This window comes from Toxotes jaculatrix, chromosome 2 (genome assembly GCF_017976425.1).
Source record: "Toxotes jaculatrix isolate fToxJac2 chromosome 2, fToxJac2.pri, whole genome shotgun sequence".
NCBI classification, from domain to species: domain Eukaryota; kingdom Metazoa; phylum Chordata; class Actinopteri; family Toxotidae; genus Toxotes; species Toxotes jaculatrix.
Window position 1 is genome coordinate 26,897,271 of NC_054395.1, and position 27,567 is coordinate 26,924,837.

General features: G+C 41.5%; 6 protein-coding genes across 10 annotated transcripts; 3 read left to right on the plus strand and 3 right to left on the minus strand.

Moving 5' to 3' along the window:
* Positions 1-664: 664 nt before the first annotated feature.
* Positions 665-4,975, plus strand: zgc:193690 (ATP-dependent RNA helicase DDX19A). The gene is made up of 11 exons (XM_041055464.1): positions 665-796; positions 982-1,045; positions 1,160-1,352; positions 2,137-2,229; positions 2,473-2,575; positions 2,664-2,778; positions 2,898-3,075; positions 3,191-3,428; positions 4,283-4,445; positions 4,555-4,746; positions 4,837-4,975. Exons 1-11 carry the CDS (start codon positions 734-736, stop codon positions 4,896-4,898), a joined length of 1,464 nt encoding a protein of 487 aa, XP_040911398.1. The 5' UTR covers positions 665-733; the 3' UTR covers positions 4,899-4,975.
* A 1,889-nt stretch (positions 4,976-6,864) lies between these two features.
* Positions 6,865-7,608, minus strand: ubxn10 (UBX domain protein 10). Its single transcript, XM_041052572.1, has one exon. The coding sequence runs from the start codon at positions 7,597-7,599 to the stop codon at positions 6,865-6,867; it is 735 nt and encodes a 244-aa protein (XP_040908506.1). The 5' UTR covers positions 7,600-7,608.
* Positions 7,609-8,376: 768 nt separating this feature from the next.
* On the minus strand, positions 8,377-10,367 carry LOC121194171 (ceramide-1-phosphate transfer protein). 2 transcript variants are annotated; one of them, XM_041056840.1, is made up of 3 exons: positions 10,271-10,367; positions 10,007-10,159; positions 8,377-9,716 (listed from the first exon to the last, which is right to left on the minus strand). In XM_041056840.1, exons 2-3 carry the CDS (start codon positions 10,138-10,140, stop codon positions 9,194-9,196), a joined length of 657 nt encoding a protein of 218 aa, XP_040912774.1. In that variant the 5' UTR covers positions 10,141-10,159; positions 10,271-10,367; the 3' UTR covers positions 8,377-9,193. The 2 variants fall into 2 exon arrangements, with proteins under 2 accessions (XP_040912774.1, XP_040912765.1); XM_041056831.1 differs by having other exon boundaries at positions 10,007-10,350.
* Positions 10,368-10,661: 294 nt separating this feature from the next.
* On the plus strand, positions 10,662-18,210 carry ints11 (integrator complex subunit 11). Its single transcript, XM_041065536.1, has 17 exons — positions 10,662-10,825; positions 11,086-11,183; positions 12,113-12,186; positions 12,300-12,528; positions 12,645-12,743; positions 12,826-12,860; positions 12,956-13,094; positions 13,225-13,289; positions 13,685-13,874; positions 13,973-14,056; positions 14,133-14,222; positions 14,670-14,832; positions 14,975-15,085; positions 15,752-15,813; positions 15,979-16,121; positions 16,478-16,607; positions 17,918-18,210. The coding sequence occupies exons 1-17, from the start codon at positions 10,798-10,800 to the stop codon at positions 17,981-17,983; spliced, it is 1,806 nt and encodes a 601-aa protein (XP_040921470.1). The 5' UTR covers positions 10,662-10,797; the 3' UTR covers positions 17,984-18,210.
* A 208-nt stretch (positions 18,211-18,418) lies between these two features.
* Positions 18,419-20,140, minus strand: LOC121200320 (P2Y purinoceptor 1). Its single transcript, XM_041065548.1, has 2 exons — positions 20,009-20,140; positions 18,419-19,561 (listed from the first exon to the last, which is right to left on the minus strand). The coding sequence occupies exon 2, from the start codon at positions 19,439-19,441 to the stop codon at positions 18,473-18,475; it is 969 nt and encodes a 322-aa protein (XP_040921482.1). The 5' UTR covers positions 19,442-19,561; positions 20,009-20,140; the 3' UTR covers positions 18,419-18,472.
* Positions 20,141-21,235: 1,095 nt separating this feature from the next.
* Positions 21,236-27,276, plus strand: LOC121187417 (PHD and RING finger domain-containing protein 1-like). Of its 4 annotated transcripts, none has more exons than XR_005894589.1 (8): positions 21,236-21,770; positions 22,134-22,217; positions 22,310-22,437; positions 22,630-22,721; positions 22,975-23,174; positions 24,469-24,565; positions 24,660-24,849; positions 26,362-27,276. XR_005894589.1 is itself a non-coding variant. In XM_041046644.1 (7 exons), the coding sequence occupies exons 1-7, from the start codon at positions 21,648-21,650 to the stop codon at positions 24,695-24,697; spliced, it is 762 nt and encodes a 253-aa protein (XP_040902578.1). In that variant the 5' UTR covers positions 21,236-21,647; the 3' UTR covers positions 24,698-24,973. The 4 variants fall into 4 exon arrangements, 2 of the variants coding, with proteins under 2 accessions (XP_040902578.1, XP_040902598.1); XR_005894591.1 differs by lacking the exon at positions 26,362-27,276 and adding an exon at positions 25,038-26,349; XM_041046644.1 differs by lacking the exon at positions 26,362-27,276 and having other exon boundaries at positions 24,660-24,973.
* Positions 27,277-27,567: the final 291 nt, after the last annotated feature.

The window sequence follows — 27,567 nt, forward strand, 5'->3', positions numbered from 1 at the left end:
GCTCTTTTTTATGCAATAAAAGATTTATGTAATACAAAGCAAATGTAAAGAAAAACATACCATGTGCAATATTGCTGCAATTATTTTTACTGGATTTATATAAAAAATAGATTAGTGTTATTTCCATTAAAAGCTCTTACTATGTAGTTCAGAGCAGATCGTCTGTGATGGGTGTGTCAGCAGGTTCACTCCACAAACACAGTACGGTGCCTTCAGGTAGTCCCCACAAACTTCGTAAATGTTAAATCTGATACCTGCACTGATGCAGTGTTTTGTTTTGTTTAGTTTTGATTCTTCTACCAAGTGTTGCATAAAGGTGACCACCTAATTAGAAAAATATCTGACAACTACCATCATACGGAGAGAGAAAAAACATAAACCTAATAACAACAAGTTCAGTCAACAGAGGATAAAATTAGCTTTCTCATACAACTTTCACCTCATGATAGGGCACTGAATTGTAGTCAACATTAGCTGATGCCGTGAAATTACAAGCAGGTTTCCATTTGTAATGAATTTATCAGTTTGAATGGCTGCGTGTGTTGGCTCGGGTCTTAAAATATCGATCTTTCCGACGCGTGTGAAGGCAGCATCGGTGGTGCGGTCCAGCGGGTTGCGGTTGGTTCAGCTCCGGACAACGGCACGTCGTCACTTCACTTTCACGCTGACATCAAACTTTTGATGAAAACTGTTGTTTGTGTCGAAGAAAAAAAAATACAGTTGATGTGTGAAAATGTCCAAGGACTCGTGGGCGTTGGCTGTCGATGTTCAAGAGGCTACAACTCCATCATTACAGGTAAGTGTTACAGGTGACCAACAGTCCCAAAAGCAACGTCAAACACCGGCTAACTAACTCGCTCATCGTCCGTTAGCGGGCTAGCTTAATCTGCAGCCTCGCTGCTTTGCTTACACACGCAGTTTGTTGCATAATTTTGTTTTTTTTAAGCTAACAGTATGATAAACTGTATTTTGTCTAACCAGGGTGACTTTTCAAAGAACGCGGATCGAGTTCGTGGTCCATTTAACTTGAGAGGAGACATAAACGGTAACTTCATTGATCGTTTTCTCTTATTAAATCTCCGCTAACTGTTTTTATCGCTGACTAATGGTCGCGTTTGGCGGGTTTCGGGGGGGGGGTGCCCTTTCTCCACCTGCGCAGGAAACATTGTGCCGGAGAAGACTGGAAATGGAGACTGGAGAAGAGATGTGGACAAGGTGGACCTGGCTGAGCAGTCCCTGTTGAATAAACTGATCCGCCGGTCGCTGGTGCGGAACAGAAACCAGGTGGAGGTCCTGCAGAGGGACCCCACCTCACCTCTGTACTCCGTGAAGACGTTTGAGGAGCTTAGATTGTGAGTCTGCAAGGAAAACCTGTGATAGTGATGTGGCTCTCAAAAAGATGATCACATACTCTCACTGGCCAGTTCAATAGGTACACCTAGCTAAAACTAATGTCTAATTTGTGTTTTAAAAAATAACACATTCTGGTAGGGTTTTATTGCAGGACTGTTGTATAAGACTGCATTAGTTTTAGCTAGATGTACCTCATAAACTCCCAGCTGAGTGTAAACAGGTGTGTCTGATGATTTTTTTTTTTAATGAACAGAAGTAAATGCAATTCTTTCAGTAAACCAAAATTAAAAGATTTGAATGTTGCTTTTTTATTTCAAGAAAAAAAAAAGTAGGGTCAAACAATGATAGTGGCATGTGCACACTACTAAAGCCCCATACAGGAGGGATTAACATTACAGGGGGAAGGTGGGGAATTAAATATTCACTATGCTTCTTGGTGAAATAACCCACCATTCCAAGTAGCATGTTAACCACCTGGAAATTACAGGATATGGTCTGAAATATACATGGACATTTAGCAGGATAAACCTAAAGAGAATGATAAAAGCCATATTTTTGGGTAGGCTTTTATTGTACAAATGCAACTCAGCAAAAAAGTGCACATCCTAAATCAATACTGAGGCTGTGCTCTTTTTTTTTGCTGAGTTGTATTTGTTTATTTTCATTTCAGAAATCAGCAGAATGTGTAATTTGCCCAACAGATGCCCAAACATTGCATACAACTGTATATACATTTTTTTTCCTCAACTAGTATTCCTGCTATTTTGACTTGATGTTCAATAGGAAGCCTGAGCTGCTGAAGGGTGTGTACAGCATGGGTTTCAACAGACCATCCAGAATCCAGGAGAACGCTTTGCCCATGATGCTGGCACAACCGTGAGTTCATTTTCACTCTTTTGAAGTAGTACCGAGACAAGTAATCAGTTCATCAATAACTTAATGGACTGTGCAATTTTTGCATGAAAAATGAATTAATTGATAAATCAAAATCAAAATAGCTGAATTTTTTTTGTCAGTCAGCTTGTTTCGCAGCTCTAAAATGGAAACTGATAACAGCAGTTAAAATTCTGTGATTTAGTGATTTCTTGAAGTGTCTCTTCTTTTTTTTTTTTTTTGCAGACCTCAGAATCTGATCGCCCAGTCGCAGTCTGGCACAGGTAAAACCGCTGCTTTTTCTCTGGCCATGCTCAGCCATGTAAACCCCGCCAATAAGTGGACTCAGGTAAGCATAACATGTAGCCAGCCAGTGTCCGCATGCAGCCTAAGTCCCTGAAATGTACCCGCCACAAAAAACTGTTTGGATTTTTCAGTGTCTGTGCATCTCGCCAACGTATGAGCTCGCTCTGCAGATCGGCCAAGTCATCGAGCAAATGGGGAAATTTTGTCCAGATGTGAAACTGGCGTACGCCATTCGAGGCAACAGAAGTAAGAACGTGACCATAATTCTAAATACTTCTTGATGCAATCAGTGGTAAAATGGCATTTCAAGTCATTAGGCAGCCAGTGCTTTTTAATCACTACATGAATTTCGGTGTTCTGCTCAGTGGAGCGGGGCATCAGGCTGCAGGAGCAGATTGTCATTGGAACACCAGGCACAGTCCTCGACTGGTGCACCAAGTACAAGCTCATTGACCCCAAGAAGATCACTATGTTTGTGTTGGACGAGGCAGATGTGATGATCGCCACACAGGGTCATCGGGACCAGAGCATTCGAATCCATAGGTGGGCTCCTTGTAGGTTTTTCTACAGGTGCCGGTTGATATTAATAAAAGATGCTGAGTCCTCTGTCATGTTATTCAGCAAACTTCTATTTTCCCCTTTCTCGTTACCAATGCAGACTGCTGACAAAGGACTGCCAGATGCTCCTTTTCTCTGCAACTTTTGAGGACTCTGTGTGGAGGTTTGCAGAGCAGGTGGTTCCAGACCCAAATATCATCAGGCTGAAGCGCGAAGAGGAGACACTGGACACCATCAAGCAGTTCTATGTGGTCTGCAACGAGAAGGAGGACAAGTTCACAGCACTCTGCAATCTGTACGGAAGCCTTACCATTGCACAGGCTATGATCTTCTGCCATGTAAGTCTGCTGTTTTAATCTTCCAGAGAGCACAGTTCATTATGATTCAGAATTAAAAAATTCTCCTTCACTCTCGGACCCCATTTATGCCTGTGGATTCATTACGTGGGCCTTTGAATTTACACCTGATATTAATTTGTGTTCTCGCTTTCTAAATTTTGTCTTCCCTGTGATCAGCTTTCAATAAAAAACACTCATCAGCCTGAGCTGTACTTTATGTTTTGCGCTAATTAGCAAAATTAGCACACTCACAATCGATTAATCTTATGATTTTTTTTTCAATTAGTTGATTAATTGTTCATATTGTCTACAAAATGTAACAAAATAGTGAAAACAGGCCACTATGATTTCCCAGAGTCAAAAATAATGTTGTTTTGTCCGATCCAACCAAAAACCCCAAAATATTCAGTTTAAAATGATATATACCAGCAGCAAGCTGCATATTCACACATTTGAGAAGCAGGAACCAGTGAATTTTTGGCATTTTGCATTAAAAAAAATCTAAATAGATCAAAACAGTAGTTGCCAATTCACTTGATTAATGGCCTAATTGTTGCAGCTCATTAACATGCTAAACCACAATGCTGAACGCCGGAAATATCTGTGTGTTAGCATGCTGATTTTTGTCGTAGCCCGAAGCATTGCTGTGCTGAAGGACAGCCTCACCCAGCTGCTTAGTGTGTTCTGACTGCATTGGCATTAACTTGCCTTTTTCCTTACCCAGACACAGATAGCATGTTAACGCCAAATGTGTTCTTTAATTTTGCTTAATTGACAGATGTGTGGCACGGTCACACCTCATGCATACTTCAGTCTGTATTGTTAGTACATACTTTAGATTTCTTTGTTCCCAGACTCGTAAGATGGCCGCTTGGCTGACTGCGCACCTGACCAAAGAGGGCCACCAGGTGGCGCTGCTGAGCGGGGAAATGACCGTGGAGCAAAGAGCTTCTGTCATCGAACGCTTCAGGAACGGAAAGGAGAAGGTGCTCGTGACCACCAACGTGTGCTCCAGAGGTGAGGGAGATAAAGACTGACAAGAGCCAGATTTTAAAACTGAAACCTCATTTTTATGTTGGGAGATAAAAATAAATATCTCAAACACATTCTTGTGGCCATGTGGCAGGTATTGATGTCGAGCAGGTGTCACTTGTGGTGAACTTTGACCTCCCTGTGGACATGGACGGGAACGCAGACAATGAGACCTACCTTCACCGGATTGGCCGCACGGGACGCTTTGGCAGAAGAGGATTTGCTGTCAACATGGTTGACAGCAAACAGAGCATGAATATTATCAACCAAATTGAGATGCATTTCAGTATGTTTCCCATTTCTTTGAGCTTGATCACGTCAGAGAGCAAATACAAGGATCCTGACTTGTATTAAATCTTCTGTCTTTCTTCCACAGACAGGAAAATCACAAAACTCGACACTGGCAATCTTGAAGAAATGGAACTCCTGTTGAGCTGAACGCTCTGCTCTGAACGTGCACTACGCAATACTGAAGCAGTTAGACGTGTTACCTCAAACGTGACTCGAGTTCTTTCAAGGGTTTATTGTTTGCATTTCATTGTTTACAGGAGAGAGAAGCATGTTAATGCCGATTATGCAAAACTAGTGTGCCAAAGTTTTCTCTTAGATTTCATTTGATATGTCCGACTTTGATTGATCACTGAAGTCACCTTAAGCCTTTAAGCTTTGTCTCCCAGAGACTATAAGCAAACCACTGGATGTTAAAACAGCATTTAAGAAGGGTGGAGATAATACTGTAGTTGATGGTTTGCTGTGCTGTTTTATTATTTGAAGTGAATTATTAATTTAGAATCGGTGGGATATAAGAATGCCTCATCTGTAGGTGTTTGTGTGGCTTGATCAAGGCTGAACGTAAAATATCCTTGAGTGACTTGAAGCATTTTAAGGTTTAAAATGCCTGTTTCATCAAGTGGTTGCTGATTAATCCGCTGAACTTAATTTGGTTGTTATAGCAGTTTTTGTGTAGATGACAGAAAAAAAAAGAGAAAGTGTAAAACCTGTTCAGACAGTTTATTGCTGTTGAAATGCTGTTATTGTATGACAGCTTTGTCCTGTCAAAGGACAGGTTTTAGCACCTTATTAAGTAAGACCGTTATATTGGATGTATCTAAAAGAATGAATCGGTTGCTTAAAATGAAAATATATTTCTTCAAATAATATACAGAATGTTCAAAAGATAAGAAACCTGTAAACTCCTGATTCTCTGTGCACTTTACAGTGTGATTTTTGTTTGTTTGTTTTAATAAATTTTCCAGAGTGAGGAGTCGTCATCATGAGTTTATGTCTAAAGACATTTACACAGGTTTATAAAAATACAGACAGAGTACCTGCTCAGAGTGAGGGTCGTTGTATTAACAATGGCTTTGTTCTGAAATTCATCTATCATCAGTTTTATTCACTCACACATGAAAAATATGTATTGTTTAAATTTAGTGGACGTTAATTTTTCTTCTTTTTGAACTGCACGACGCCTCTTGTCTAAACTAATGATTCAACACATGCAAACTTTATGAATTGGTGTTTACACACTTAGAAAGCAGGGTAGTAGCTGTAATATAAAACTTAAGTGTAATCATTCCTCATATATTAATCTAGTGCCTGCGCATGAAAGAGAGTTTGGCATATAAGAACATCAGCCATAAAGAAAATATACGGAAAATGGCAACAAACAAACTCAGAGAAAACCCTGTTGATATTACAAAGACTCTGACTGTGCTTTGGTATTGATTGTCAGTACCACTGCAACCATCACACAGTGAAACCAGATTCTCTTCTCTAAATCAATATCCGAAAACACATCAAAGGCCTTAATTTGGTATTTTCCAGCTATTATGGTCAAACTATTCTGTAGAAACAAAACATCGGCTGTTGTGGTTAGATACAGGCAAACAGGAAACATTTGAAGTAGCTTGAAGTATTCTGTGCGATAGCGAAACAAGTTATGAAAAAAACTAGAATGCACTTTACTGAATTAGATTTAGTTACAAACTTGTGTATACTTACAAATCCCCTACAGACATGATTTAAGATATGACATTTGATTTATCCACAAAAGATTAATGAATAAAAATTATTAAACACTTCTACTAATGGAACCACCTGAAGTCCCAAAAAAACATTTTCTTTAAATCATGTGCACGTGTGTTATCATGTGTGAACAAAATCCAAAAACATTCGTAATCATTCAGGACTCCTTCCCTCTCAATGAGAAATCCAGAATTTATGAATAAGCTAATATTTTTTGTTGTAAAAGTTTAACTACTGGAAACAAGATGTCTGCTGCGTGAAAGAAAAGTCCGATCAGAGGTCAAACATCCAAATAACGATGAGCAAAGCACATTTCTGAGTGCAGGGTGATATTAAATACCACCACAGAGCCACATTTCAACTGCAAAACAAAACTTTAAAAGTCCTGTTCCACCTCACTGCCATTATTCTGAGAAATGCACAGCACTGATCTGTTCAAGATGCCACACTGGGCCAAAGTCATATCCATATCTGTGAAGGTCCTACGAGGCACATCCATAGTCTCAATGGAGGCCTCTCCATACGTGGCTCCATACCTGGCCTCTGCACTGGCTCTCACCATCAGCAGAGTGTCTGTGGGCTCAAAGTGCTGCTCGAACCTCCTGCCACACGGTGCTCGGATAGCCAAGAGCAAACTGCCACTGGTTGTTACTGGTCCTGGGTGTAGCGGCTTAGGCCGGATCCTGAGGGGTCCATCAGCCCCCCTGTCACCTCCAGAGCTGCTGGTCTGTGCTGTGGGGAGATCTGGCTCCTCATGCCTCTGAGTTTGCTGCAGGATAGAATCATCAGACAGGGTGAGCTTGGACATGTTTTTGTTCAGGCCTCTCCCTGGACTCACCGCTGACCGCCTCCTCTCTATGGACGGCAGGACCTTGTACTTGTTGAAGGTCCGCAGCGGAGCAGCGGGAGCGTGTTGCAGCAGGTGCAGAACTTCATCCTGGCCCAGGTGGCCGGTCTGCCTCATGGTGGGCTGGGACTGGGAGCGGAGGTTTCTGTCCGGCCTGCTGTGCACGGGAGTCTCTGGGGACACAGGTGTCCTCTGGATGCTGTCTGCGTTGTTTAAAGCAGGTCTGCTTCGTCCTTTGGAGGACTTTGGCCTTGTTAAATGCATTGATAACCTGTTTGGGGTCTCTCTTGCGTTAGAGTTCACGATGGCCTGCGCGTGAAGATTTCCAGGTGTTTCCTGTTTTCAGTCCTTCGCAAAAAAAGAGTAAAGAAAGTCACAGCTGAGTTAATATTGGTCCCCATTGTCCCTGAGGACAAGCTGGTAGGACAGTTTTAGAAGCTGTCATACAACCTGCAAGTATATAGGTTTATTACCGTACCTACATTACGGGTTAAAACACCGTTTGTGCGCATTACTTTCCAGTCGCTTTCCACCCAGTTTCAGTCCCCCTCTTCAGCGTCACTGGTTACCATGAAAGTGTGGTTGCCATGACGACGGCCTGCAGTCAGAGACAGGGAGCTCCCTGGTGTTGAAAGCACACAACTGCAGCTAAATTGATCAGATTTTTTTTTTCCCCCCCTCAGTGAGTTCACTTTCTCAGCAAATGTCACAGAAATCTATCAAAAATGCTGTAATATGCTTCATAAGCTTTTGTTTTTGCACGTAAAACACACAAAATAAAACTAAAGTAATTCCAGTAATTCAATACAAAACTATACATTCTTGTATAGGACTGCCCCAGAGATGCAGAATATGTCCAGACATCCAGCAAAGACAGAAGATCCAAAAAAGACACCGTCCTGGTATGGACTGTAAATGGGCTGTAAATGATGAAGCACCACATCGTCCTGTATGATTATAAAAACGCTCTGGATTCAGCCTCACCTGCCACGTGTCTTTCATAGAGGTCAACAAGGAATGAAAAATGCCAAAAGCATTAGCATCAGTATATACCAAAAGTTTTTATTGATCCATGACTTCATATAAAGTGCAGTAAAAAGAAAAAACCTATATCAAAATGAACTTATCTCCTCATTTACTTTACTCAAGTAAAAGGCCAGTGGACAGAATGTGCAGATCAGTAATCAATTGTCAAATAAATCTAACATCAAACAAATTAAAACCATCAACCAAGTGGATTTTTTATTAAGTTACACAGATGAGCTGTTTGAATTCATATATATAAGATATATATAATATACAGCATAAACAATACACCCTTCACTTCAAAAGAGTAACCCATTAAACCCTGTGCATTAGCGATAAACACTGTATAGCTAATGTACAGCTATAAACATTGTATAGCTTACATCTGAGAACCAGGAAAGCAGAAACCTGCTGTTTCCGCTTGGAAGAAAATACTTCTCCCCAAATTTTTTGGGGATAAATAATGAAAACAAACAGCTTTTAGCAGTGAGCAAAGACTTCTGAGTCCCACTGTCGTTCCCTCCATCTATTTCAATTACAAACACATTAATATACAAGCAAAAAGTGAATTGAAAAGATAATTTACACATCAGAGTAAAGAGAAACATGCAATATTATAATTAACAGTAGTTTCATATTAAAAACTGATAATGGAGTCAGTGCAGACAAGTGTCTGTGAAATTATGATTAATTATTTGTGCCCAACACCGTACAGATAATACACAACCTCTGAATCACCAAACAATAGCAGCAGCTCGCTCAACAACCCATCAGCAGGGACACATGGACATTCGATGATGTAATGTATAAAGAGGCAAGCCCTTCTTGCTGCCTATGGTAAGTCAAGCAGGTTATGTTGAGCGTAAAGTTCCTCTGTGATCTGGTACACCTCAGAGATGAGAGGCAGGGCTTCTCCCAGCATGGCCACGACCTGCTCTTGGGGGCCTACGTTCATCACTTCAAAGAAAGCAGGACGCCCAGGGAGCACACAGAACGCCATGCCTGCAGCCTTACGGACCACCCAAGGGTGGTGCTGGGCGAGGGACTCGTTGTAGGCCTCTGCACACATGACAGATGTCTTGCTGTCCTCAGTGCTGGTGCGGAGGCGCTCCAGGAAAAGCTCCAGCCACCTCAGTGCACGATGGAGCCTCAGCAGGGTACGGCAGCCTGACTCTGGGTGGCTGCCTCTCTTGGTCAGGTCCACGAGTTGATTCTCCAGCTCATATTTTACCATCGACTGGACGGTGACGTACTGAGACCCGTTCTCGCCATTCAGGTAGTTAACCAGGATCTGGATCTTGTTGACAGCATCCTTAGAAATGAAGCCAAAGACACTCCCTAAGCTGTTCAGAAACCTATTAAAGTGATACACAAAAACAGTCTGTTAAACACCTCTATGTCATTTAGCAGTCTGTTACAGTCAAGGATGCATTACCAGCAGGGAAAAGTGGGCAATTGCTGAGGGATCGCAGACCCCCAGGGGCACCAAGAGCCCACCCCCTTGTCTTCATAATTTCATTAGCCACTAATCTGTTTTTGATTTTGCACCACTGAAGAACAATCTCAACTCCGCCCTCCGTCCAGGCTGAGAATTTAACCACATAAATCCAACACACGCCAAAAGAACTGACCCCGACCCACTTACTTTACAAGCCCACGCCACCCGGCGACGTAGTGTTGAAGGTACACCTCTTTATTTTCCGACAGACACATTTTGAAAGTGTCGAGAACCTCCTGTAAGCAGAATCTCTGGTCCTCTGATGCCACAGAATCAGCCATGGTTCACTATGAGGAAATGCTGTCGAACAGGCAATAAATGAATGAGCGGAGTGTCTGAAGGCCACCAACAAACCGGAAGTCGCTACAGATATAAGTTCTGGTGTAAACAATCAAAGACCGAGCACACTACCTGCCAAAAGACCTAAAAATGAAAGCAAAACTCCGCATTTCTCTTGAGCTACGTTAAACGACAGGTCATTCCTGCTCTAATCCGCCTCTACTGCGCAGACTCGGGCCGGAAAACACCGGAAATTGACACACTTTGCCTTCAAAGTAAAAGCGTTGGCGTTGGGAGTTGCAGCTCACCACGGTATAGTGTCTGCTGTGAGATAAATTTAATCATAGGACATCCCCACGGTTCTATACCCGTTCTATAGCATTCGAAAGCGGGAGAAGATAAAAGTCTATGGAGAAACTAATGAGGAAAATAATTAGTTGCATCCATGCTTGAGTGTCAATGTTTACAAAAAGGGTTTTATTTTGAATGCATTAACCGGAAGTTTTTTTTATTGGTGGCGGGTAGCTTGACATACAAACGCCCCACATGTACACAACAAGTTAGACAATAAACATTTCTTTATAGACAAAGAGTTATTCATCTGGAGCAGCCGGGCCGTTGGGGTTATGTCCTTAAAGTGGGTGCCCTGACGAGAAAACATGCCTGAGATAAAAGTAACGCCACTGGGTGAGTATACCATTGCAGTGGCTAGCTAGCATCTGCTAAGCTAGTTCCGTCAACATTTTTACTTCAGCAAGATAACTTTAACGTTACGTATTGGCTTTTTAAAAAGTATTAATTTGGGTATTTTCTGCTATGGTGGTCCCGAAACAGCAAGCTACGTCCCTTGCTGTTTAGCAGCTGTTTGTTAGCTGCTGTCGCTAAATAAGTGGCGGTTACTGTGTGTTCTTTAAAGCTTTCTTACAACTTCACTTTCCCTCTCCAAGGTGCTGGACAGGATGTGGGCCGCAGCTGCATCCTTGTCTCCATTGGAGGCAAAAACATCATGTTGGACTGTGGTATGCACATGGGATACAACGATGACGTGAGTAAAGCAGCTTATTTACAAAAGCAACATAACCACCGGATAAGATAAACAACCCGCATACATTCACTGAGCACTTCATTGGATAGTTGCTCCATTTGCTTGCAAAACAGCCTCAGTTCTTTGTGGCACTGATTCCACACGATGTTGTGAACATTCATTTGAGATTCTGGTCCGTGTCACGTAGTTTCTGCAGATTTGTCCTCTGCACATTCATTGCTGCACAACCTCCCGTTCTACCACGTCCCAGAGGCGTTCTGTTGGTCTCAGCTCCGGTGATCGGGGAGGCCACTGAAGTACACTGACCACCCTGTCATGTTTAAAATTTGACACAAGAATATAAAATGAAATGGCATGTGACAGACAAAATTCAAGCATGACACAGGTTTAAAAGACCTTCTTTAAGACCTTACAGATTTATGTGAATGTTGTGACTTGCAAATTAGTGATAGTATATATAATATTACTCATTATTCAAATTGTACAATCATCCACACTTCTCTCATCTTTCTGGTTCCTACAGTACAATGTTTTTACACCTGTTTTTAAAACCTGCAGTGTCATCACCAGGTAGTTGCTGTAATACAGGGTTGTTGGTCAGTCAGAATGATAAACCCTCACTCATCCACTCATCTCCTGTTGTAGCTTTTTTAAATATGAGAATTTTGTGCATTATGTCAGTGTTAAACTGAATATCTTTGGATTTATCTTGGGCTCTGGAAAATTACAACTAATAAAAATAATCATTAATTGTGCCCCTACTTGAAATCAGTATTGCTACAAAAGCAGATTTTATTTTGATTGCGCTGCACTTAAAACCTGTTATTAAAAACCTGATTTGATATTGTGTGTCTCACATGTTTTTGACCCTGTGAAGATGGTAATTTCCTGTTTGATCCCAATTGAACGCGAGTCTGTTGTCGTTCCAGAGACGTTTCCCTGATTTTTCTTATGTAACCCAGAATGGACGTCTGACAGATTTTCTGGACTGTGTGATCATCAGGTTTGTTGTCTGAATACAACAGTTTAATCGTAATGCCTCTTTTCTGTTTTATTCATATCTATAACATTAAACAATCCTGAGGTTTTACTTGGCTGCACCTGTTCCTTTCTCAGCCATTTCCACTTGGACCACTGTGGCGCTCTGCCTTACATGAGTGAGATGGTGGGCTACGATGGACCCATCTACATGACCCATCCCACCAAGGCTATCTGTCCCATCTTACTGGAAGACTTCCGGAAGATCACTGTCGATAAAAAGGGAGAGACCAACTTCTTCACCTCGCAAATGATCAAGGACTGCATGAAGAAAGTGGTACCTTTGAACCTCCACCAAACTGTCCAGGTGCAGCGCTGATATCATTTTTGACGCGCCCTCGTATCTGTCTGTTAATCATTTCTGCACCAGCTGCTCGTCTCTTTTGATGGTAAATCAAGCTGTTTCTGTTGTGCTGCTGGCAGGTGGATGATGAGCTGGAGATCAAGGCGTACTATGCAGGCCATGTCCTGGGAGCCGCCATGGTGCACATCAAAGTGGGATCAGAGTCTGTGGTCTATACTGTGAGTGTAAACAAGTCTGCACTGTTCTTGTGTCAGTGAATTCGACAGCCACAGTCTCAGAATATTGTCTGTTCATTTTTAGGGAGACTATAACATGACGCCTGACAGGCATTTAGGGTAAGTGACATTTACTGTATTTATCGATTATCCGCTGGAGTTTATGTTTGTGACATACCACACAGTCTATTCATCCTCATGTTATATATTTGTAGTGCTGCGTGGATCGATAAGTGCCGGCCAGATATCCTCATCTCAGAGTCTACGTACGCCACCACCATCCGTGACTCGAAGAGATGCAGAGAGAGGGACTTTTTGAAGAAGGTCCACGAAACCATAGAAAGAGGAGGAAAGGTGAAGCTTAATTAGTTGAACACTGTATTTTGGGCTGGAGATTTTTTGTTTCTTTTTTAAATATAAGGTCATGGAAATAAAATTAAGGTTTTTAAAATGAAAGATTTTTCTTTTCTTGTTATATTTTCAGGTTCTCATCCCCGTTTTTGCCCTTGGAAGAGCACAAGAACTCTGCATCCTGTTGGAAACATTTTGGTAGGTTTGTTCTTCGATTTTAAAATAAATCCCACAGAAGCTTTTAATGATTTCTTAAATGCCCAGTATAGGTTTGTGAATGTGAACAAGCCTCTGTCAAAGCTAGAAGTAGCAGACAATGATGTGTGGAGATAATCACAGTCTGCTGCCGGGATGAATGATATTAGATGAAGGCCATTTTTCTGCTTTGTAATTGTTGGCATTCCAATTAAATAAAAAGTCCTTTCAATCGGGAGCAATTGCACATTATTACAATACACAAAGGTCATAAATTGTGCAGAAAAAAATAGCTGTTCCCTAATAGCTATTCATTTTTATTAAGCTTGATATAATAATGGTGGTATGTTAACTTTGTCATTGGACAGACACTCTAATTACCTCCTCTCATCGCGCAGGGAGAGGATGAACCTAAAGGCCCCGATCTACTTCTCCACTGGGCTGACGGAGAAAGCTAATCATTACTACAAGCTTTTCATAACATGGACAAACCAGAAAATTCGAAAAACCTTTGTACAGAGAAACATGTTTGAATTTAAGCACATCAAGGCTTTTGATCGCTCCTACGCTGATAATCCTGGACCTATGGTAAGTTTTGTTTCTCCTCCAAAATGTGCAAATATTTAAAAGGTTTCTCATAAAAAAAATCGAATTGCAGTGAACTACAAAAAAATGTACGCTTTCAGGTGGTGTTTGCCACACCAGGTATGCTGCATGCTGGTCAGTCTTTGCAAATCTTCAAGAAATGGGCCGGCAATGAGAAGAACATGGTGAGTCTCATAAGGGAATGTGAGGTGTTTTTAAAAATAACAAGACTCGATGTACAACTAGTTCTGCTTTTCTTAGGTAATCATGCCTGGATATTGTGTACAAGGAACAATCGGTCATAAGATCTTAAATGGGCAGAGGAAGCTGGAGATGGAAGGGAGAGCAACGGTAAGATTTTTTTATAAATAAAGTTTTTATTTTCTGCTGCATCCGTGTGAGTCATACGATCATACTGTATTTTATGGCTTGGATTATTTCTTTGTGCACGGCACATAAAGGCACATAATTTGTGCCTGAAACTCATCAGCTACATCATGTCATCCCCTTTTTTTCTCTTCTTCCTTGTGATTTCTAACTGTTACTGCTGAGAAGCTTAAAAAAGAATAGTTCAGCATTTTGGGAAATATGCTGCCGCAGAAGCAAATAGGCATATTTCTCATATAACTCTCACCACAGGAGTTATATGAGAATAAAGAGAATTTAAATAGATCTTTAACCCCTGACGGTCTCCTCCCCTTTGTTGTGTTCTTGCGTGTCTAAGTCTCTCTGAGTTCGTGAAATTGTCAACGTGATCGGTGTGAACAACAAGACAGACTTTTATCCTTTCTGTTACAGCTGGATGTGAAGCTACAGGTGGAGTACATGTCCTTCAGCGCCCATGCGGATGCTAAAGGCATCATGCAGCTCATTCGTATGGCAGAGCCTCGCAACATGCTGCTGGTACATGGGGAGGCCGCGAAAATGGAGTTCCTCAAGGGCAAGATTGAACAGGAGTTCAGTAAGTGTGGCTCCATCTGTCGGACAGACCTGCACACTCGATCTGTGCTGTATGATCATCTACGGTCGTATATATGTAGGCTCACAGTACAGAGGGAGGGGATTTTCAGTCGTGTTAATACTTTATGTTTTTTAAATGGCAGGCATAGACTGTTATATGCCGGCCAATGGAGAGACGGCAACTGTGACGACAAACCCCAGTGTGCCCGTGGACATCTCACTCAACCTGCTGAAGAGGGAGATGGCTCTCGGAGGTGTGTAATGGTAGTTCAGAAACTGTGGGAGTTTTTTTTTAGTTCAGTTTATGGTCAAAGGAGTCATAAACTGGCACTCCTGATAATAATGGAGAAGGTACACTGTACCCACGCAGTTTCAGTTTCTCAACTTTTTTTTGACTTGACATTTTGACTTGTTGATTTGATTGAAGTGTTTGTTCACGATGCTTTACACGGCTACTAATCCTGTCCCATGATATCATGACCCGGATTGGTTGTTATAATGACAAATGTAAAGATTTAACAGTAAAAGACAGTTGTGGATCACTACTGACTAATTTAATTTTATGTTTATTATTGAGGGTGGCGTCGTACCTTGAAATGTGTTTCTAATATTTTTCACCCCTCATGTTTCTAAGCGGGGTGGGCACAACAGTGGAAACACCTCTCAATATAACGCAGTACAAAACCACCACTAACTACAACCTCAGTAACAAACATGTAAATCAATTAACGCCTCTGAGAGTTTTTGCTAAAACTGGAACATTATAAACTTTGTAAAGGTAGAATTTATGGCAGAGCTGTTGTGTTGAATTGCAATAGATTGTGCAGGTGTATCCAGTTTTAACAATCTACGTGCGTATGAATGTATTTATTTGCTTGTTTATTCATACATTTATGTAATAAACCCTTCTTGTGTTGAAGGGCCTCTGCCTGACCCAAAAAAACCTCGCACCATGCACGGCACCCTGATCATGAAAGAAAACGTGAGTTATGAACTTTTAACTAGATACCAGTCCAGGAAGTGTGTCGCTCCTTTTTGATATTTTAAATATTTAATATTTTCTGGACTGCAGTATAGTGGTATTTCCCTGAGTCATTGTGATTGACACATGCTGATTCACCCTCTTGTTTTCTTCCTCCGAGCACAGAGTCTGAAGCTGGTGTCGTCGGAGCAGGCCCTGAAGGAGCTGGGCCTCAACGAACATCAGTTACGCTTCACCTGCCGCGTGCAGCTCCAGGACCCGCACAGCGACCCCGACACGCTCCACAGGATCTACACACACCTCAAAAGGTGAGAGTATCACCGCAGGAGGGTGAGGGTCACTGGGCCTCCTGCATCTAAAAACTCATCTGCATTATTTTGTAATTCATCTGCACCATCCACTTTTCCTACCTTCTTCCTGTAAACCACATTTTTTGTTTGCACTTGTATTCAGGAAAAAAACGCTTTTTTCTCCCAGTTTTATTCTCTTTTGTCTTTAAGCATATGTGTGAATTACTTGAGCGAATACAGTACGTGGAGCTTTTCTCCTTTATTGTTAGATGATTTTTATGTGAGTTGAAATCGGTATCAGATTTCTGAGAAACTATTCACGTCTCCTGTATTTTGTGACATGTAACCTTTGCTTTTGCTTTTCTATGCTTCAGCGTGTTGAAAGGTTACACCATCCAGCACCTCCCAGACGGCACCGTCATGGTGGAGTCCATTGTCATCAAAGTCTCCTCCTCTGCTGAGGACACCAACACCAAGGTCCTGCTGCTTTCCTGGAGCTACCAGGTAAAACATTTGACTGTCTATGCTTGAGTCAACTTTACTGAACTTCACTAAATGGTTTTTCAAATGCCTTCAACATCAAAGCTGCTTAGACTTCAGTTTACTTCAGATATTTACTGTCTCACTGTCTCAGGTGATATAACCCTTAAATAAAACACACAGGAGAGAAGGAGTGATGCATCTTAGCCACAATGAGTGCAAGGACAATGACTGAGGTTGAATATAATATATCCTGTTCTAGATCCTTTCAGCTGAAGCACGCGAGTGTGTCTTTTTGGGTGGAATGCACTCTGACCACACTGTCTGCTAAACGTTTTTTTTGTTGTTGAGTTGAGGCCTGGCCACACAGAATATGAAAACACTTGTGTGGGTGGACAGTATGAAAGTAGGGGCTATGAAGGTGAGCGCGAAGTGAAAACAGAAGGTGGGGAAAGCAGAAGGGTGGGAAACTCAGTCGCTGTGTAGCGGAGGGAGAGTGGTTTCTGTGGCCTCGTGTTCTGTGCAGAGTGCAAAGGGCAAGAAAAAAAATGATAGGATGTGTATTTCTGCCTCTTTATCATATCTGTTCTCACGCATGTTCTCTCAGAAGCATCTTACAGATTTTATTGCCACTAATCTTTAACCCAAAACCATATACATGTGTTTTTTGTTGGGAAGATCTGTGATATTATCACTTCCCGATATAATCAGGGACCCCACAGGAACTTAAGTATCACTAGTGGCAACAGTTTTAAGAAAATCTGTTTCTCTGTAAGTAAAACTGTATTATATGTTATTCTATGAAAAGATTACTACATGTAAAACATTATCTTATATTTATGGTTGTAAAAAAAAGAGGGTTTTATGAAATATATAGACCCTTTTGAAAAATTAAAATGTACACACAGTGTTTTACAAAGGAAAATGGATATTTTTAAGCCATTTTCTTGCAGAAATGCCAAACATTCCTTGGTTCCAGCTTCTCGGATGTGATAATTTTCTTCTGTTCTGTTTTTTTATGTCACTGGAAAATGAATATCTTTGGGTTAAACAATGTGAAGATGTCACCTAGGTTAACAAGCATTTTTCTTTATTTTCACCATGGATGATTGATCAATTATTCAAATCAAATATTATTTGATTATAAAAATAATAGTGTCAGCTCTAATTCATTGTAATACGTAATTGTCAGTGGTTTGCCGCTTTAATATCGTGGCTAGACATATGTTATGGGTCACAGTATGATTTATAGGATAAGCTGTAGTAAAAAACACAAATATATATATTGATTCTTTTCTGATTTTTTAACTTTTTATTCTGGTTTTCTTTGTCAGGACGAAGACTTGGGGAGCTTCCTTTCAACTCTGCTGAAAAAAGGCCTTCCATCCGGACTGTGCTGAAATATGATCTTTTCCCAAAACACAATTTAAACATTTGGAGGGAACTCACACTTCAAAGAATTCATGCGCTGCCATTCTTTGGATTCTGGATTTCTGGAGGCTACAAACTCCCTACCAGTGCTGAGAATTTCAAATTCTTACCACCAAACATCGGCGGCCACAAGGTTGTATTTGCTCCCTGTTCCTAAATGTATTATAATTATAATTTTCTGCAAATGTACCCAGGATTCTGTCCTGATTGGTCTGTTCTTTTGTGTGGACATGGTAGACTCTTTCATAGACTCATTTATAGACTGGACTGCAAAGAAAAATAAGAAATGAAACCGTCTTCTGATTTATTTTTTATTTTGACGTACAAAGACAGTTTGAATAAACTGTTTCATAGAAAAGCCTCATTTTTGCCGTACTCCAGTTACACATACAGTGACGAAGAAACATATACAGAGTTATATTTGCAGTAAGCATTTACTTCTACCCCTTTAAGTTCACTTAGCTCATGGCAATGGTATAAACACCCCTGCTCCTCCTGATTTGCCCACACAGCCATGTCATCTTTAAGCGATCCCATTTGCAGTGGCTGGTGGTAACGTAGTAAAGCACTGGGTCCAGGCATGTGTTGAGGGTGACGAGGGCCATGGTGACCCGCCTGGCGTTGTAGATGGCGTTGGCAGCGGAGCAGCTCTTGATGACGTCTATGCGCCGAAGGAGGTGCAGCAGGTACACCACATGGTTGGGCAGGAAGCAGAGCAGCGTGATAGCCAGGATGGTGTAAATGACCCTCACGGCTCTTTGGGCTGTCTTAGTCTTGATCATGGAAATGCGCCGTGCAGCCAGCGGGTAACACACCAGGATGATGATGGAGGGCAGCAGAGAGCAGAAGATCAGGCTCAGCATGCTGTACGCCACCAAACGCGTGTTCCACTCGTTCTTGGCAAAGTTCTCAAAACAGCTGTGGCTTCCAGATTGATCTGCATTGGTTTCCAGAGGTCCCATGAGGATGAAGACCAGTATAGCCACTGCGGCGACACACCAGAGCACCGCACTCACAACCAAAGAGCACCATGGGCTGCGCATCCTCAGATAGGAGTGTGGATGTACAGTGGCCATGTAGCGATCCACGCAGATACAAGTCATGAAACAGATGCTCATGTAGATGTTGGCGAAGAACAGGACCCCCGTGATACGGCAGGTGACATCCCCAAACACCCAGTCGTTTCTGTTAAGGTGGTAGTGGATCCTGAAGGGTAGAGTGCAGAGTATGACGATGTCTGCCAGAGCCAGGTTACTGATGTACACACTGAAGGCCGTGCGAGGAGTGATCTTGAAGGCGAAGACGAAGAGGGCGACCAGATTTCCAGGTAGACCTATAACTAAAGCCAGAATGTAGACCGCTGGGAAAAGGTAGTACTGGTACTCCACTGAGGGGATGATGCAGCCGTCTTCTGTTACATTCACCATGGTGTTTTTGGGTTGTGTTTTTTTTTTTTTTTTTTTTTGTGAATGTAGTCAAATGAAAGTCAGAGAACAGGCCTACACAGTTCTCATACACGCTGCTGCATCACAGGCGGTCCTCTGCAACTGTAGCAACACAAACATGTTTCCATTCAGAGTTTTTCCACTTCCACTTTAACAGTCTTGGAAACTAATCTTTGATTCTGATAAATAACATTTATTAAAGGTCATTCTTTGATACAGCTTTTAATAGTATTTTTGCTCCAGAAACTGACTACACTATTCTGTTTTGTTCAATTTTATTTTTTTTTCTAAAAAAAATTATATATAAAACCAGTGTGGACATTTTTATGCTATGCTGTTCAGCTAGATTTTTCCACCCACCTTAACAAAAGATTTCAGTCCCGTTTACTGGATGAGTTGTTTACTATTTGAACTTTTTCAGCACATTTTAAATTTTAAGTTAAATGTTTTCTGAAATAATTCATTCATCTTCATATTGTAAAACCTTAAGAAAAACTAAACGTAGTCTACACAGAAGAATAAAATATAGGGGAATTTTGACACACTTACTGGGTTGCGTAGGGACTTTGCCTGATCTTCAAATGCCGAAAGCTACACTGTAGCTTGAAAAGATGAAGTTGTGTTTTGTAGCTACACTTTCTTTGTGCAGCTGCTCTCTGTGAAACTCTACAGACTACAGTGAGTATATACCATGCTGCTCTTTGCTCTGGCTTCTTAATTTCCTGTCAGCATGCTTTGGGTGGAGAGTTAAGCAGGAAACCATAGCATTGCACAAAGTTACGCACAAATATAGCCACCCACCAGCGTATAAATAAACTGAACTGTATTGCTGTGTGTTGACAGGTGTTTCTATTATTTTGTCCACCCCACTAAAATCATTGAGTGTTGGCTAAATAACAGACCACATTCCCAACATGTCCAGCAGGCTACTTAATCTTTAAGAGGAATATATTTATTTCATCTCTGTGTGGGTTTAGGGCTGATCTGGTGGTTTGATATGGCTACAAAAAAAAAAAAACAGACACAGAGGTCAAAGCTGATCCACATTTTCTCTTTATTATTAGGCCTCAAATGTCTGAGGTTTTGCTCCACATGTTTACTCGGTTTTTGAAATCATGGGCATGCCAAGGAGGGTTTTAAACGTGGTCCTTAAAGATTTCCATGCAAGATATGGATCTTGCAAACACATCTTGTGGTTCAATCTGTGTGAACAAGATAACTTTCCCACACAACACATAATCTTGTACAAGACAGGAAGTGTATCATTTTCAGTTCTGTAATGTTACCTTGTGATGATGGTGTGTGTTAAAAGTGTTATCTCATGTTAACCCCGGACCCCAGTGAATTCCCCATTCTTTCCACTCTGTGCATCGTGTATTCCTTTTCAGGGGTACTTCATGGCCCCAGGTTTGCTGTGTGGTAATTTAATCAATAATTTATTTAGGAATATGCACCATATACGCACAGTTTCAGCTGAAGTAATGCAAGTCTTAGTACTAGAGACTCTCCTCAAGACATTACCTTAAGCTCAGGTAATAAAGCAGGACAGCTATCCAATTTTAATCCAAATAAAAAATCCAAAACATAAATTTAAATGAGCACAAACCAGTTGCCACACACAAATACACCTTTAGGCAACGTTTTGTTAATGAAATAATGACGCACAGCTTTTGATGTGGCTTGGCTGCTAGATACTACTCTGCAAATCAAGAAAGATTAAGATTTTTACGCCTTTATTCTGAAGGAATTATACCGGAAGTTTCTGTGTTGACGTCGGAGCGCGGAGCGGGTTGAGAAGTGACGGCAATTTTTTTTGTTTGTTGTTTTCAGTTAAATTGCGGATTGTAGTTCTGTAATGTAATGTCCGCTGAAATACTAAACATGTTTAACGTTTTATGACTGTATTGACTCAAATCAATGGCGTACTGACCAGGCTTCATTGTATTGTTAGCCACCGCCCAAGCTAGCTAACAAGCTGTTGTTGAAACTGCGGCACAACCATGAAGTTATGTTCGATATAGTTTTTTTTTTTTTTAAGGTTTTATTCTTAGCTTACAGACTCGTTATTCGCCCTGCTTTAACTTTGTCTAAATGATATTTGGCACATTTTGTCGCCATTGTTGACACTACTTTTGAAGAGTCTTCAGAAATCTCCTTTAAACAGACACTTTGTTGTACGATCTAAAACATGGAGGAGTCCATAACAGATAAATGTTACATCTGCCTGAGTCACTTCGAACAGCAAACCGTGGCCTCTCTGGAGAACTGCCAGCATGTCTTCTGCCTTGAATGTATCCTTCAGTGGTCCCAGGTAAACACACACCTCACCTGTCACACCCGTGTAACTACATTTGTCAGTTTTAACCAAAGATAATTGTGTGAGAAAAATACTTTGCGCTAATCGATAAGTTCTGTACGTGCTATGGTATGTACGACAATAATTTAGCGTGTACCATAAAGCTCAAGCGAATCACCATAGTGTTTCAGCAGGTAATAAAAACATTAATTTTCTGTTGACTGACTTATCACCTACTTCATTGTTTCAGCCGTACAGCAGATTAATCGATTATGAAGATAATCATTAGTTGCAGACTTGATCTAAACAAATCATATATTCAAGGGGGGAATATTTTGTTGAAGCTAAAATATTTAGTTTCTCTGTCGTGAACCTCAGACAGCCAACACTTGCCCGGTGGATCGGATCAGCTTTGCCTTCATCCACCAGAGACGGTGTCCTGGAGGGGACATTCAAAAGAAGGTGATTACTCGCAGCATGTGACAGAAGCCTTCTGCAAAGTGTTCGGGAATATGTGAACAGTGCTGGTAGCTGACCTGTTTGTGCTGCTGCAGATCAAAGTGAGGACACGGAGAAAGGATGCAGATGATGAAGAGGAGGCGAGCGATGCTGTCATCTGTGAGCAGTGTGGACGGAGCGACCGCAGGCACCGGCTGCTGGTGTGCATACACTGTGACTCAGGGTATGGCATTACAGCATTAATGCGCTCATCGTCTCAGCAGATTTTTAATGTGATGGGATTCAATCGTCAGATGCGCTCACTCTGGTCTTTGGTGGTCAATACATCCCAGTGGGTAATAGTGTCATGTTATCTACATTTGTACAAGTTAAGGTTATTTCATCATGGTACTGTGGTTGTGCTGTATGTTTCCAGGTATCATATGGACTGCTTGACACCATCGATAAACCCGGGCCCTGACGGTGACTGGGTCTGTCCTGAGTGTGCAGTCTGTCCTCATCATACAGGTAAAGCTGAGTAGTTAGCTACAGTTACATGCAGAAGTTTTGGCACTCCTAGGCAAATTACATCATTTGTTGACTTTTAAAGTGAGAAGAAGTAAATACAACCCATGCGTTAAACAGACATAAAAATTTGCCTTTATACAAATGTTAAAGTGCGGTTAATTTTTATTTCATGAACTTCTCCTTACAGAGAAGTTTAGATTTTCAATATTACAAGATGTTTTGTGTTTCTTTTTGTGAAATTACCCCTGTACAGACGACTCCTTGGCAGAGGAGGAAATCAGTGATGGAGAACTAACAGACCTCCTAGCCGAAGTTGATGAAACCGCAGCTACCAGCAGCCGCCTTAGGTCCTCAACCATAAATCGTCCCAGCAGGTCCACTGAGCGACGACAAAGTGCGAGGATCCAGAGCAGGACCATCAGCAATCCTAACCCGCGCCCACAAACCTCCTGGGTCAGTTAAACATTACATAGAGTATTGTTTATTTATCACAAGAAATTATAATGTAGTGATTTTTTTTTTGGCCAATCCCACCTGAGAAAAACTGTTACTTTTACTAAAACATTACACATAAAAATATAATCTTTAGCATATGTCAGATTATTAATAGATTAGGCAATAAACATGTTAAAGGGAAACTACAAGGACATGATGAAGTATACGTGGATATTATTTTTCATGAAAACAGCTTAGTATTCTCTAAATTAAATAAAAGTAAATGTGCTGCACATCAGCCATGCCATGAACTCCCTCCATGCACATCACTCATTTAAACATCCTGAAGTTAACCACTCACTGACTGAGGTAAATAGGGCAAAGACAAATTCTTTAAGCAGTCGTCAAGAAGAGAAAGTGTCTTCTGGGGTTTCCCTCAGTTTACAGATTGCGTGCAAGACTAACCTATCACTGTACAGGCGGTGCTGTGGAACTTAACACATTTCCTGCTTTGCTGGATGCTTTTCTGACACGTGCACTGTTAAATGTGATGCACGAACAAAACCTTTCCACCAGGTCAATCATCTGTAGACACGTTTGCATGATCTTGGGCTGTCTGTAGGTGAGACAGGGAAGCTGCTGGTGTTTGTGGTTACTGTCTGAAAGAGTGTCTTGGCCCTGTGTGGGTTCATCTGTGTGGGTTACTGCTGCTGCCTGTGCATGTGTAAATGTGAGGCCATTGTGGCTTCTGATATACTGTTACTGGCCGTGACTCACGGGTCAAAGGATCAGATAGCCCCAGATTAGTTGTTTTCATTGCTTTTCAGAGGCTTATATCATCTTCCTCAGAACTCTAAGTGCTATTCGTAAGCTGGCAGGTTTAGTTTGTAAGCTTGTGTGCCAGTTTGAGGTGGCTCACCTGACCAGGCGCTGGTGAGCCGGTGCATTCTGTAGATATTTGTTTACTCACTCAGGAACATCTCTGTGTCACGAGTGTGTTTTTCCTCTCTTCACCAAAGACTCGCACTTTGGTTTTCTGACAACGGTTTGTATAATAAAAGGAAAACTGCCACAGTAAGGACAGGGATAGAGTGGTTTACAGTGTATTTTAATAAGAGCTTTTATTGCACACAGCCTAAATGAAAACTTGCACCTTAAACTTTGAACTAGATCAAAATGTAGTTGATGATGGTACAAAATTTCCCAGTCGCCCCTGGTTTCATTCTGATCTGATCTGTAAAAGACAACCTTTTATAACGCTGGTGTTTGACGCCATGAATGATCATGACTGTGTTTCCTTCTTGTTTTTCAGCATGTACCTAAATACCTGTTACAAGCATCAAGGCCTGCGGTCACAACAGATGAAGTGACTGCAGTTCAACACAGTGATACCAGAAATGCTTCGGTCAGTAAGTTTATCATCTGTCACTTCGCTTCCTAATAACTTCAAGAGTTTGTGCATTCTTTAATATTTAAGATGAACTGCTTTTGTGTGTTTCACAGAGTTAAATACACAGAAAAGAAAAAGGACTGTAATTTGAGCTCCTGACACCAGTAAGCTGGGAAGACCGTCGTCACGCCTCGCAGTAGCTCAAAGTGCTCAGGTCTGAAGGGACCACAGGGTGGCAGCATGGCGCCAGCAGTCAGGCACAACCATAAACCTCATGTGAAGGAACTGAACCTAAGCCTGCAGGTGCTTTTTCATTTTCTATGCTGTGTAAAAACTGTGGGTGAATGTTTTAGTTTTTACTTTCTTTAAAAGATAAGTCTGGCATTGTTTTATACTTTATTTATTGTCAATAAAATCTTTAAAAGGACCAAAACCAACGACATGTGGTAGGGTGTATTGACCCAAACTAAACCTTTTGTCTTAATCTGAAGTCTGTGTAAAATCAGTGCGGGTACCCTGGAGTGGGTGGACATCACAGGTAGGTGGACTTTGGTGTGTGAGGCAACCGAGGTGTCAGACAGTCAAAGGCTCAGACTTCAAACAGGAAGCAGCTCCTCTGATTGTCTGCAGGATTCCCTCATCCCACCTCTCTGCGCAGCGCCGAGCCATCGCCTAGCAACACCAGCCTCAGCGAGGCTTCTGAGGGTGTCGCGCAGCCAGAAGAGGAGGCTGTCTCAGGCACACACACACTAAGATCTGTGGTTTCTCGTCGTTTAATATTAAATCTGTCCCCTGATGTCCGAAGGTATTGTACTGTACGTTGCAACAAAAAATTGAATCATTCCACCATCATTGCTAAATTTATGTAAGACCAGGGACCAGGACATGTGCTCAGACATCACCTCACTCCTGCACAGTGATCCCTGAAATTATAGCAAAGTTATTGTCGGTTATGTGTATCCAGTGTCTGTTGATTTGTGTGTGTGTGTGTGTGTGGTTATCAGTGTGTGTTGTGATTCAGTGGGCGGGGACGTAACAGGCCTGCAGCTCATCTTGCCCTACTTTTCCCCCAAAACAACGTGCACAGAAAAACAAATGTTCACCTTCATTGGCCAGACATGTTTGCTGAGCAGAAGTGTTGAATTGAACAAAATGTCCTGGTTGAGAATCTGTAAGTTGGGGTTAGGGTTAAAACCAAGCGTACACAATGAGGCACAGTTCAGCTTCTTGTTTGTTGCTTTATTGTTACCTTAGGACCAGAGAGCAGTTACTTGACATCAGGTTGATTAATATTAATAATCCCTACTGTCTATACTTTTTTTCTTTGTGAGCAGTTCTGCATTTAAAAGTATTAAATGGAATAAACCTAATGGCTTATTGGCTGTCTAACTTGTGTTTGGACAGTATTAAGAACTGCTTCGTCCAGTTTTAACGATAATATGACGGATACCAAATATAATTGTTCATTCAGGAGCCTTCATGGTCCTTAAAGGTTCAATTCAATTAAGTTTTATTTATGTAGGGCCTTCCACAATCAAAACTGTCTCAAAGCTGGATTTGTATGAACAGGCTATATTCTTTTGCTGATACAGCTTTTACCGTATAATCATTTTTTTTTTAAAGAGCTGCTTTGCTGCTGTAATGACGTATGTTCACTGTCAGCAGTCAAACCCTGTGACCCTGCATGACCCTGGTCCCTGTCGTCCTTATACCTTGTCCTGAAGATTTAGATTGCTTTCTGAATATTTGATACTCGTCTAGCTGACACGGTGAAACATGCTTCCTGAAAAGTACTTTCCTTTGTTTCTGTTCCAGCTGTTGCAGCTCTGACCCGGCGCTCACCCTCTCCACTCTTTATGGGATCCTGTCACTGTCTCCCTCACAGGAATCACTGACAGGAACAGCGGCCTTTTGAAGAGCCCTCCAGCGGATAAGGAGCTGGGCCTGCAGTGCTGAAGGGCTTTGGGCTGCAAAGCCTGTGACTCCTTAAGCAATTAGGCTTACCCTAACACGATTAACGCACAATGGAGCCAAGGTGAAAACTTCCAATGACTCACTGCTCCAGAGAGAGTCTGTTTATTAGTACAGTATGTTCTTAGAGACTGACATGCTAAATCGCTATGAGGTGGCCGTGATGTGACTCAAGGCCATGTTTCATTCATGAGTACAGAATATGTACGACACAAATTCTCCCATGCATGTAAAGGTGTAGTGTCTTTTCTTCACCTAAGGGAAAAACTATTTAAAACTAGATTAGACTTTAAAGACAAGTTTTTTGGGAAGAGCTACATTAGAACATCAACACCACTCTGCATTGCTTAAAGAGAAGCTATAGGCAGGAGAAGGAAGAGTGAAACAGATAGGTTTGCTCTCTCCAAAACCAAAAAAAAAAAATCCTTCCCACCAACGCCTACAGCATTAAGCTCACTGATTAAAATGTCCCCTATCTTTTTTAATCTGTGCAAATGCTAAAATGTTCACGACTTGTGTTTACATACAATTTTGGCAATCCCCTGGCCTTCCATCTGTCACCATCATCAGGCATAGCTTTCAATTTGTCCATTAACTTCATTTATTTAACAGTAGGTTTTTGTGTTTCTTGTTGTTAAACTTGTGCTTTGGCAAACTAGTGCTTTCCACCTGCTTCCATTCTTTATGCTCAGCTAATCTAACCATCTGCTGGCTCTAGTTTCATATTAAGTGTACAGACAGGAAACGTGGTATAAATCTTCTCTGCTGTGAGTAAAATAAAAAAATTATAAAAAGCCCCCCAATGTTATTTTTGCTGCAGCAGCAGTGATGCAGTGGAACTGATGCTAGGAGGCTTCTAACGCCCAGGAGCACTGCTTAGAGCTGCAGAGGCAGAGACACACTCAGAGGCTGAGACACTCGCTGCACAAGTTAATGTGCACTGGCAGAGCTGCTAAATAAGTCAGCAGTGCTGTTAGCATGATTGCAAACAGCTTCTGGTAATGGGAGCTTCAAACTCAGAAAGGTCATGTGTTAGGGGTCTTTGTGACC

Coding starts and splice junctions, on each gene's coding strand:
- ubxn10 (XM_041052572.1), bottom strand. CDS start 7,599: ATGCATTTAACAAGGCCAAAGTCCTCCAAAGGACGAAGCAGACCTGCT.
- LOC121194171 (XM_041056840.1), bottom strand. CDS start 10,140: ATGGCTGATTCTGTGGCATCAGAGGACCAGAGATTCTGCTTACAGGAG. Junction 9,717..10,006: donor GGGTGGCGTGGGCTTGTAAA/GTAAGTGGGTCG, acceptor TCACTTTAATAG/GTTTCTGAACAGCTTAGGGA.
- LOC121200320 (XM_041065548.1), bottom strand. CDS start 19,441: ATGGTGAATGTAACAGAAGACGGCTGCATCATCCCCTCAGTGGAGTAC.
- zgc:193690 (XM_041055464.1), top strand. CDS start 734: ATGTCCAAGGACTCGTGGGCGTTGGCTGTCGATGTTCAAGAGGCTACA. Junction 1,046..1,159: donor CTTGAGAGGAGACATAAACG/GTAACTTCATTG, acceptor CCACCTGCGCAG/GAAACATTGTGCCGGAGAAG. Junction 4,446..4,554: donor CACCAACGTGTGCTCCAGAG/GTGAGGGAGATA, acceptor GCCATGTGGCAG/GTATTGATGTCGAGCAGGTG.
- ints11 (XM_041065536.1), top strand. CDS start 10,798: ATGCCTGAGATAAAAGTAACGCCACTGG. Junction 12,187..12,299: donor CTGGACTGTGTGATCATCAG/GTTTGTTGTCTG, acceptor TTCCTTTCTCAG/CCATTTCCACTTGGACCACT. Junction 16,608..17,917: donor TGCTTTCCTGGAGCTACCAG/GTAAAACATTTG, acceptor TTTCTTTGTCAG/GACGAAGACTTGGGGAGCTT.
- LOC121187417 (XM_041046644.1), top strand. CDS start 21,648: ATGGAGGAGTCCATAACAGATAAATGTTACATCTGCCTGAGTCACTTC. Junction 22,722..22,974: donor AGTCTGTCCTCATCATACAG/GTAAAGCTGAGT, acceptor ACCCCTGTACAG/ACGACTCCTTGGCAGAGGAG. Junction 24,566..24,659: donor TACCAGAAATGCTTCGGTCA/GTAAGTTTATCA, acceptor TGTGTTTCACAG/AGTTAAATACACAGAAAAGA.